At 32.6% G+C, this 11,935-nt stretch overlaps 2 protein-coding genes across 3 annotated transcripts; both read left to right on the forward strand.

Annotated features, from left to right (window-relative positions):
- LOC126847179 (dnaJ homolog subfamily C member 21) lies at positions 1 to 2,427 on the forward strand. Of its 2 annotated transcripts, none has more exons than XM_050587281.1 (2): positions 1 to 105; positions 567 to 2,427. In XM_050587281.1, the coding sequence occupies exon 2, from the start codon at positions 586 to 588 to the stop codon at positions 2,386 to 2,388; it is 1,803 nt and encodes a 600-aa protein (XP_050443238.1). In that variant the 5' UTR covers positions 1 to 105; positions 567 to 585; the 3' UTR covers positions 2,389 to 2,427. The 2 variants fall into 2 exon arrangements, with proteins under 2 accessions (XP_050443238.1, XP_050443237.1); XM_050587280.1 differs by lacking the exon at positions 1 to 105 and adding an exon at positions 178 to 436.
- A 1,310-nt stretch (positions 2,428 to 3,737) lies between these two features.
- On the forward strand, positions 3,738 to 11,623 carry LOC126846885 (tubulin beta chain-like). Its single transcript, XM_050586730.1, has 8 exons — positions 3,738 to 4,000; positions 8,524 to 8,635; positions 8,719 to 8,844; positions 8,983 to 9,380; positions 9,695 to 9,880; positions 9,945 to 10,084; positions 10,188 to 10,449; positions 11,354 to 11,623. Exons 1-8 carry the CDS (start codon positions 3,944 to 3,946, stop codon positions 11,429 to 11,431), a joined length of 1,359 nt encoding a protein of 452 aa, XP_050442687.1. The 5' UTR covers positions 3,738 to 3,943; the 3' UTR covers positions 11,432 to 11,623.
- The last annotated feature ends 312 nt before the right edge of the window (positions 11,624 to 11,935 follow it).

Consider the following 11,935-nt stretch of genomic DNA (forward strand, 5'->3'; position numbering starts at 1 on the left):
AAAACTTTTCCTAACACCACTTTATGCACCACACTACAGTATGGCCACAATATTACAGAATAAACCAGCAATAATCCAACAGCATACTGCATAAACCTATTACAGGTGTATGTATAATAATTATTACTGTTGTACATATTATTCTATATTTTAGCATAGATTAAATAAATAGGTATGACACTATTTAAGATAATCGCAAATTTGCCGTGTATTTCTTATGAAAGAAAACCAGCAGCCATATTTAAAAAACGATAACACAAATTGCTGATCTACCTGTTTACACTTTGTCATGTTTTAACCTTATCATTATTAATTCTTATTGCTGAAACTCTTTTATTTTACACTTGTCAAATAAATAAATAAAATATTACTTATTAGACGGTAGACTAATTTTAAGTAAAATTGTATCTGCTTATAGAAAATGAATAATCGTTAAGTAAGTCAGATTTTAAATATCTAATATTATACTTCATAAGTGTAATCAAATTACTTCTCTGTACCTATTATAATAATATTTAGTATCCAGTGGTTTTAGATTAAGACTAAACATTTAATATAATTGGCAGGTAATCAATAAGACTCACAATGAAATGTTTTTATGAAGTACTGGAGGTATCCAGAGATGTTGAAGTAGAAGATCTGAAAAAGTCATACAAAAAGTTGGCATTACGGTGGCATCCAGATAAAAATCCAAACAATATTGAAGAGGCTAAAGAGCAGTTTCAACTGATTCAACAAGCCTACGAAGTGCTAAGTGATCCTCGTGAACGCAAGTGGTATGACAATCATCGCGAGTATATTATCAATAGCAACTCTGATACCCCCGTTGACGAGATCAATTTATTTAAGTATTTCTCTCCGTCATGTTACAAAGGATTTGCTGATGACGAAAAAGGATTTTATACTGTGTACCGTGAGGTATTTAGTAATATTTTAATAGAAGAAAATAGTTACTTTGAAATAGATTCCGATGAAATACCTACATTTGGACAATCTAATAGTGATTATTCAGAAATCGTTAGGCCATTCTACAATTTTTGGTGTAATTTCAGCACGCACAAACCATTTGGTTGGTTAGACGAGTATGACATTCGGCAAGCCCCTAATAGACGAGTTGCTAAATTAATGGAAAAAGAAAATAAAAAGATTCGTGACAAGGCAAAAAAAGAACGTAATGATGAAATCCAAGCTTTAGTGGAATTTGTTCGCAAACGTGATAAACGAGTTAAAGCGTACGCAGAAACAGTTAAACAAAAATCAGCTGAAAATGTTAAACGAATGGAAGAAGCCAGACGGAAAAGAATTAAAGAGAAACAAATAGAATTATCAAATTACAAAGAATCAGAATGGACAAAATTTTCAAATGTTGAAGAAGAATTGAAAGTAATTGAAGAAAGTTTGATTGCTGAATATGGAGAAAGTGACTATGAAGAGTCTAATGACGAAACTGTTGATTGCCTATATTGTGTGGCTTGTAACAAAGTTTTCAAGACAGAAAAAGCTTTTCAGAATCATGAGAATTCAAAGAAACATAAAGAAAATATTGAAATTATTAAAGCTGAGATGTTGAACGATGAACTCATAATTAACAGTGATTCAAATGAAGGCAAAAAATCTTCGGATATTAATGATGTAAGTCATTCTAGTGATGATGATCAACATCATTCGAATGCAGAAAGCAGTAGCAAGTCAAACGCAGAAAATAGTTGTGATGATGAAAATTGTGATAATTTCAGTAGTTCTGATGATTCAGAAAACAGCGTAGAAAGTGAAAATAATAAGGTTGAATTTAACAAAAAAAAATCAAAGAAAAATGTCCATTTAAATGTACCCGTTGATGTAGATTCAGATGTACTAGAAGCAGATTTGAGTAGTGAAGATGATAATATTGCCGACAGTAAAAGAAAAGTGTGCAAAAAGAAAAAAAAACAGTCATCTAATGTTAAAGAGTTTAATGTTCTTTACTGCTTGTCTTGTGATCAATCTTTCAAAACTGAAAAAGCTCTTTTCAATCATCGCACATCTAAAAAACATCAAGAAAATGTTGTATTAATTAGTGCAAAGCAGACTAATGGAGATGATCAAGAATCTGTTTGTGATAATATTGTTAATAATAATGCTGAAACCGAAAAAGAGGATGTAGTTACAACCCATGAAGACCCATCTGTAGATGGACCTTCACGTGTATCGGAAAAATTGGTGAAGAATAAAAAGAAATTAAAACTAGTAGATAATACCAAAGTAAAACGTTCAAACCACGCTTGTGGTGTATGTGCATCAGTATTTTCGTCTAAAAACAAACTGCATCAACACTTGAAAGATTCAAATCATGCAGTGCTCAAAGTTGTGAATGAACATAAGAGTAAAAGAAAAGGAAAAAACAATTAAACAATTGTCTGTTTATATGTTTAAAGGTATTAATAAGGTGTATTAGTTTAAATAAATAATTACTTTGTTTTATAATTTGGTGTTATTTATATTTTTTTACCTAAGAAAACAACAAATTTGCCTAATTAGATAAAATATGATTATAGGTGATTGCGCAGCTGTACCTCTTGCTTATTATTTTCAAAAAGAAGTCGGCCTACTGGCCATATTTTGAACTTTTATCTGTAATTTAACAATAAAACAGCTTCGGATCAAAGCTAAAATGTAAAAATGTAGAATAAGAGGTTAGATAAATATTACCAAAACAAAAAACTTTAAATTATTTTTTAATTTATTTCTCTGTTAAATTTTAATAATTTGATTTTGTTATTTTTCTGAGAAAGCTTACATTTTGGGGGTTAAAAGTTAAAACGCTGTTTTAAAAAACTCTTTAGATGCTATAAAATTAAATTTTATACCTAATATTATGTTATAAAACAAGTAAAAACATAAAAGTTAACGCAATTCTAAAATCAAATGCATATTTTTGCTTCCATAGAGAAGTTCAGCAACAAGCTTTGCGAAAAGAAATAATGATTTGAAATGCATTTGTTAGAAATTATAAAAAGTGACTTAATGTTTTACAGGATCTGTATAAACTATAACATTTTTCTCCTTCCGTTCCCCTTAATCAGTTAATATCTGTTATTACTGTCCTGGTAATTTACCTCCTTCTATTTTACATACTATTATATTGACGCTGGTTCGAATTTTAGCACACTACAACAATAATAATTGTCGAGTCATATTATAATTTAATGTTTTATCAAAGTAATGCGTTTTATTTGTCAAAAATCTAGAAATGCGCGTCACATTGATTATTCTGTGAAATCCAATTACTACCAAGTATTACTAAGTACCAATTAATATTATTAAAAACTAAAAAATTAGAATTTAATCATAATATTATATTTGACGTATCAAATTTTTTTTTTAGGGGGAATATACACGTACAAAAAATACATTAATACGAGTGGAACGAGGAATCGCGTTTTACGAGTTATTTTCATCGCTTTATAATATGATTCTTGTCTAAATTAAAACATGTTTACTGTATAAAATCACGGCATATACGTCCTGTGCGGTATACCAACACAATGCTAAAAAAAAAGTTAAAAAACGTACAAAACAGTGATACTGTTATAATATGTAATTTTTATTACAAGTGCAGAGTGGTGGTAAAGAACACAGACTATGAGTATGATGGCACGTTATACTTTTTAATACACTCTCCCCCCCCCCCCACTTGTTTAACGCATATCCGTTGCGTACGTCATACACAGTCACGGCGACCAACGGTGGAGACGGCCGACTCAACATCTCGGCATAGTACAACAATCAGCATATTATAATTTAGGTGTGTGTGTGTGTGTAATTTGAACGAGTTCTCTGTTCTGGTCCGTCGCCGTAGCGCGCATTTGAGCCAAACACTTCGGCCGAGCGCGACCACAAAATATCCGACCGTGTTCTTAATATTCTGTATTTCAGTAACCGGGCATACCTATAAATCTACAACATGAGGGAAATACTTCATCTGCAAGCCGGACAGTGTGGAAATCAAATCGGAGCCAAAGTGAGAACACAAAAATAAATACGCCTAATATAATATAGCAATGATTACCTATACCTACGTATTTAAATTATTATGGTTGTTGGTCGATCTCATATAGATCTCGAGCCCACCTCTGGCCGTAGACAATAATTAACAGTCATAGTTGATTTAATACACTGAGTAAAATATATTATGTAAATTATTATGCAGCGGTATGATTTCAGTGAAAATTTAAGTAGGGAATTCGAATTGAAGCAGCCTAACTTTTTTTTTACCATCTTCGCACGGTTTACAAAAATACAGACAACTAATATTTTACCTTACATTTTTATAATATTACGAATTATTAATAATACAACATAACCCGCTAATATACATTACATATTAATAATAAACCATTTTGTATATCGTACAAACCGACGATTTTACAAGAGATCATTTAAAAATGTTTATGTCCTTTACATATTTTGTTTACAGTAATTGACGAATTTTTTTTACGCTTTTTAGAGGTTAAAATATACAAATTTATTTACCACGTTTAAAAAAAAAAATCTCTATCCTGCCTTACTGTATTTTGCCCAAAAATGTACTAACATAACTTTTTAATTAAGCCATTGATATGTAATTTAAGTAATAAATTATTACTTAGCTCATATCGATTTTGAATCGAAAAGGAATTTCCTCCCCTCAATAACTTGCGGTCACTCCTTTAAACGTTGTTCATTCCTATATCTATGTCCTTCTTACAAGCATACCCAAATAAAGGGGAATGGCGGGTGATAGCCTTACCCCCTCGACTGGATCATTTGTTTTACTGTAAGCTATGCATTTTTTTATAAAGTTATAACATAAACTATTTATACCTATTGTAAATCATTTTGTCCCTCCTTCAATTACGATTTGGGGACGCCATTGGTCCTTCTGCTGCGCAACCACCGAAAACCAAGTGCTTAATCAGTTGTGTTTTGTTGATTTTCAAACAAATAGGTATAAAATAAAAATAGAACGCCGCGCGATCTTACCAACAGATTATAGTGTCTTTTTGCATACACAGGTAAAAGGAATAGCGCATAGCAAGTATCCATTTTATTGCTAAGAAATAGGTAGTATATTTAAACTAGGTATCCATAATCCCTAGACTAGCAGTAAATACCAGTCAATTGTCGAATATTATTTTTACTTAAAACGGAAATAAACTTGATTTTTTCGAATTTACAATTGTGTATTTTTTGTTTGTTTTTTTGATAACATGCACTTCTTGACTCGTACCGAAATTAAAGATTATCTGTATAGGTAGTATTTATTTTACAATCTATTATAATACAATTATTTAGTCGATTCGTTCATGCCCTTTGCATCTGATCGTGCGTTGTAGTAATGTCATCACATTGTTTTTTTTCAGTCGACCGCACGTGTGTTGCACTAGTCGTTTCGTCGATATTGTGCTCACAAAATTACCATAATGTGTACCTAATGAGTCAAAATCGACCGGTTTACATTAACATCCAACCAGAGACAGTTTGAATGTTTACAGATGGTAGGAACGAACTAAAAACCTAATTACAATACAGCCCCATCGACAAAAAAGAAAACCAAATCTTCAATATAATTTAACTTTTATTGGGGTAGTGACCCCATGTAACGAGTGATAATACTATATTATACACCTAAAAGCCGCTCCTGTTTTCAACTATATAATGATTTTTTTCCTGGTGCCTACCAAATTGTTGACAAAATTTCTATTTATCAGTATTTTTTCCCCTTTTTTTTTTGTTGAAAACTGATCCTCAATCCGGTCTTCGGTAATTGTTTGGCAGCGTCCCATTAAAGCTCTAAAATATATATTTAGACGTTTCAGCCTACACCGGGTATACGACCATAGTCCACATAGACCATAATGTCGTGACATTCCCATGTGTCCATTTTTCTTGGATATCCCGTTTGATTACGAATCCTGGTGTGATGGCACTATTCCAGAAACAAAATACCGACCGTTCTTTGCCGCAACAACACGACGATTTTACACACTTCTGACCACGTGGAAACAGTAAACGTTTAAAATACAGCCCGATAGCATTCGAAACGGAGATGAGCAAAACAACATTAAAGTATCAATTACCATTGAGTTTAAATTCTATTAGATTGGTCAATTATCGAGATTATTATTATATTATATTATACTTGTCGGTAATGTAATTAAAAAATAAATTGTGCGTTATGATTTATGGACCTATCACATGATTTTGTATGTAGTATCTTGTCTACAAGTGATGATATATGATATACTATGACATATATTATGTATATTTTGGAAAATTCTTCATTTTATCTACTCAGAGTTTGTATGCAGTCTATGCTTCTAAAATAAACGTATACAAGAACCGCACTTGAACACAGATGAAAATAATGAATATGTTCAATGCTATTTTTGTCTGTTAAATACTACACACACTACAGTACCTACACATGTGTATACACATGCTGTTGTTGTATATTATATATACTACGTATCACATACAAGGCATATATACAAAGTAATTAAATAGTGTCGGAAAACAAATATACAGGGTGATTCATTTACCCTCACGTAACTCAGTATCTGGGAAATTCATTGAAATATTGTTTTTCTTTTAAAAAAATGTTGACGTATTTTAATTTAGTATAATTTTTAAATATTTTCAGTTTTTATTACTTTTCAGAACTTTACTTATTAATTTTTGAACCTTAAATAGTAACAACCATATATTTCGAGAATAACCTAGCAATTAAAAATGTTACGTGGTCTCGATAATCTGATATGGTTTTAAGTTAACAACAAATAATATATTATACTTAAAAAATGTATTATGATGTAGAATAAATCACCACTTTAATTTAAACTCACTTGAATTACAAACTTTGTCAAAATTACAGACTACAAAATTGCAATTGTTCCTAAGAAAATGCGTGACTTATATTAAATGGAATCGTTGCAGTTTCAAATTTTAACACTTTCCAAAGATCTATTCATTTAAAAATAGGCTTACAGATATTGCTTTTTATTTTTGCTGAACGAGTAATTTGATTTTACATTTTGGATTCGAAATATGCCATTAAAACTTTTTATTTAGTTGATTTATCTAGTTAATTAGATGCTAAGATTAAAAATAAAAATTTCGCTTTTTTTATACCTCGAATAAACCCATAAACGTATTTTATAATATCTATCTACCTTTCATAAGTCACACAAATGACCCAATAGCTCCGAACATGTTCACTTTCGGAAGAGTTTTCAACGCTCCTATAATTTTAATTAATATTCTATAGAACACGTTTTTCCGTCTTCAACAGTTGTACAATGTACCTACATTAATTTCTTAGTAAAACTCCTGTAGCTATGTAGTATGTAAATGATATAGTAATTCATGCGTGCAACGGTTTTACATATTTTAATTCATAGCTTATGGTAAAAACCGGAATCATTATACAACTATAAAAAATCTAGTTAATTTCAACTATTCGAAATCGATCGATAGATTACTGTAACGTTTTTTATTATAATAAGGAAAGTATTGCAAAAAAATTGTTTTTTTTTTAATTAAGTCGTGCAGGGTACTATTAATAATATTTAATAGAGTATCTGCCGGTTTCTAATGTGACTCGTACCATTTACTAGACATGTGTAAATTATTACTTAAAAATACTATGTACGGAAATGTCAACTTAAAACAAGAATAATTTTTTTCAATTAGTACTTGCTTATGTCATTGAACCGGACTTAACGTGCGTCTTTTAATAATATGCACGTGTTAATACAGATATCTGTTAAAAGCCCAATTACAAGCCATAACTGATGTCAGATGTAATATTAAAGTGTTTAGAACAAGACAAATATATCATATTTTATAACTGAGATATGAGATCAATACAATATTAGGTATATTCGTGATGATTTTGATTCTTGTTATGATTTCCTTTAAAACTTAAAAATTGTATTTTTTAAGTTGTATATTTAATCACTGTAGTTTTACTGCTTAAGGATGTCACAATTAAACAAATAACCAGTATTGTAATAATATTGAAATGACAATATCTTGTTTCTGTTTGCCGCATTGATTATTTTTCATACTATTTATCACAATGGTTTTCAAATGAAATCTTAAAAGTCTGTTCGATATCATGATATAAATAATTAAGTAAAACTGATTTATTAGAAAGCATTATTTTTTTAATGAAATGAGACAAGTAACAGCAGGTACCAGAGAATATTATACCTACACTTACAAAGTACGGCATACCTCTTCGGCAAGTGTTTATTTGATTAAACATCGAACCGTAATATAACACCAACCAACCCTTAAAGAAAACGTATCGTTAGGGGGCGTTAAACTGAAAGAGCTGTGAAGTCTTATAAGTTATGGAACATTTGAAGGGATTCACATTTTTTTTTATATTAAAATCATTACTCTACGACACTCAAATGTCAATATAATTATAGAAATTATGTTTTCCGTTGGTATAAACCATAGTAATTCAGTTTCGTCGGCGGCTTTACTCTGTTTCAGTTTTGGGAGATCATTTCTGACGAGCACGGTATCGATCCAACGGGAACCTATCACGGCGACAACGATTTACAAATCGAAAGGATCAACGTGTACTACAATGAAGCAAGCACCCGTAAGAAAACAACAAATTATTTTAGAATTGAACCGATTTCCTTTTTTCTTTTTTTTTGTTAATAACTAATAATCCATTTTTAGAAGGGAAATACGTACCAAGAGCGATTTTGGTCGACCTCGAACCCGGTACCATGGATTCTGTGCGCTCTGGTCCTTTTGGACAGCTCTTTCGTCCAGACAACTACGTTTTCGGCCAAAGCGGAGCTGGTATATCATTAAATATTATCAATATTATTATTTTTTTTTTTAACCTATCGGTGTAAAGTAATGGAAATTAGCGGCATTGTATTGTAATAATTATCGATCTACGATATAATAACAATAAAAATCAAATGACGGTTGCAGGTAACAACTGGGCTAAAGGCCATTATACAGAAGGCGCCGAACTGGTGGACTCGGTTATGGACGTCGTAAGGCGCGAGGCCGAAAACTGCGACTGTCTTCAAGGCTTTCAGTTGGCTCATTCCTTGGGCGGAGGTACCGGCTCGGGCATGGGTACTCTGTTGATATCAAAAATAAGGGAAGAGTATCCCGACAGGATAATGAACACTTTCAGTGTCGTTCCGTCGCCCAAAGTCTCGGATACAGTGGTCGAGCCCTACAACGCCACTCTGTCTGTTCATCAGCTAGTCGAAAACACGGACGAAACTTTTTGCATCGACAACGAGGCGTTGTACGACATTTGTTTCAGGACTTTGAAACTTACTTCTCCGACGTACGGCGATCTCAACCATTTGGTTTCGGTAAGGTTCTCATAATCACATAATGTGTCGAAATTCCGAAATGATAAATCGCGAAAGAGAAAATCGGCATGGCACGAGACAGATAAGAAACTGTCAGAGCATTAGGCGTTGTCATACAATTTAATCAATGGTATAAGAATAAAGGAACTGAAATTAAGTGTGATAGGTATAAGGACGGCTATCGTTGAAGCATAGATGTAAAAGACTAGTCCGAGTGGAAGAGTTGAGGATTGAGGTGGCCGCCACTGTTAAAAATATGTGATTCTTCAGCTTATTTTATTGTGCAATTCTAACATAGTTATTAAACTGTATAGATAACCATGTCTGGCGTGACCACGTGTCTTCGATTTCCCGGTCAGCTAAACGCCGATTTGAGAAAGTTGGCGGTTAACATGGTTCCCTTCCCTCGGTTGCATTTCTTCATGCCGGGATTTGCACCGTTAACGGCTAGGGGTAGCCAATCGTACCGAGCTTTGTCGGTACCAGAACTCACTCAGCAAGTGAGTGTATAATGAAAACAGTGTTTATTTATAATATTTATCTAATACGACAAACGCATCGCAGATGTTTGACGCCAAAAACATGATGACCGCATGCGATCCCAGGCACGGTCGTTATCTAACTGTAGCCGCCATTTTCAGAGGTATCATGTCCATGAAAGAAGTCGATGAACAAATGCTGAACATTCAAAACAAGAATTCAGGGTATTTTATTTTTCATATCAGCGGACTTGCCCGCGGAATCCAGAATTAAAATGTGCCGAGCTTATCGGCTGTGTTAATCATAAATCTTATTTTCTTTGGTTAGATACTTCGTGGAATGGATACCCAGCAACGTGAAAGTCGCTGTGTGTGATATACCCCCGAGAGGTCTGAAAATGTCGGCCACTTTTATCGGCAACACGACTGCCATCCAAGAGATCTTCAAACGGATATCCGAACAATTCACTGCCATGTTCAGACGCAAAGCTTTCCTCCATTGGTACACGGGCGAAGGTATGGACGAGATGGAGTTCACTGAAGCCGAATCCAACATGAACGACTTGGTTTCCGAATATCAACAATACCAGGTAATTATAGAGATTTACAAGATTAATACTACGTGCTCACGATTGGAATAAAGATGCAAAAGCAAGCGATAGTGGGCCTTCTGACATTTTATGGAGTGTTCTATCTCCTATATGGTATTATGAGTGAAAAACTCTGTTTATCTATTGTATAGCGTGAAAATATTGTTTGACGTAATAAAGCGCTTTGCAGACAAAATCCGTACAACCTTTCCCTTGAAAGAAAAACATTTGGATCATGAACATGTCTGTCAGCTGTCTACTAGATTAGGATTACCTGGCACAGATGATTAACTGAATTTCTGTCTACTATTAATCATCTCTTATCAGCTGATACTATTATCAGTTGATTCAATAATATCTAATTAGTTATTCAGGGTTTATCGATTTCCCTTTATTGCCATCCCCTCCCAATTCCTTAGAGAGATAATCCGCTCCTGGTGGCGAAAGCGTCACCCAAATTTTCTACAGATCCCTATGCTATATGGGGTATGTTCATGTAAAAAAAGTTTTGACAATCAATGGTTTAGAGAGTAACATACTATATTGAAACAATCCTATTAGTTTTTAATTTTAAAACCAATAACTTGAACAAATGTCTCAATCAGTGGCGTATTGACAAAGGGGGGGGGGATATGAGAGATAGACCCCCCCCTCTTGAGCTGCTGTCTTATAAAGTTTTGCGTATTTTCAATGTATTATTACTTTAAAGCCCACTTGTTTTCTAATTTCGGACATTCTAGTATTTTATATTGGAAGAATGTTGAGTCTTTTACTAATTGTTTGGCTGTAGGACAGAATATATATGCAAATGCTTAATAATTGTTTAAGTTGTTTAGTATTACGATGTACTTCAGTATAACATAACATAATACATTTCCTGACCGATTTTCTTTGATATTGACAGGAAGCTACAGCTGAAGAAGTGGACTTCGATGACGAAGAAATGGCCCCCGAAGACATTGAAGAAAGTAAAGATTACTGAGACCGTATAAATACTTTTTAGCTTTGTCAATCACTCGAAAGAATTATTCGTGAATTTTGTGTTGTATATTTATTATAATGCTGTTATGTTCGTGTTTTTGTTGTGTTTAAACATCATTCTTGTTTGTTATTAATTATGGCTATTCTATAGTATTATTAAAACACATGATTTAAACACTATACTTAGTTCTGATTGACTTGTTGTAATTTGCAAAACTATCCTATAGCTTTTATTTTAAAAGCAGTTATGTAATATTGATTGAAATAATAATAACTAGTGATGGCACAAAAAAAACGAAATAATATAATGCGTATTTGACAAATGATTCGTAAAATTTCTGGTTAATAAATGGTTTGAATGTAAAAATATAATAATGTGTAGACTGAAGAGAGCGCAATTGTGTGCCTTGGACACATAGACAGTGTCTAAGGTGGTAACTGGTAATATAAATAGGCCCTGAACATTTTTTCTAATATGATAATAAAAATGTTTGAATTTGAAAAT

Source organism: Adelges cooleyi, unplaced genomic scaffold (assembly GCF_023614345.1).
Source record: "Adelges cooleyi isolate 19-005CV unplaced genomic scaffold, UGA_ACOO_1.1 ACOO_flye_CR_arks_rails_tigmint_CR_PRNA_9, whole genome shotgun sequence".
Lineage (NCBI taxonomy): Eukaryota > Metazoa > Arthropoda > Insecta > Hemiptera > Adelgidae > Adelges > Adelges cooleyi.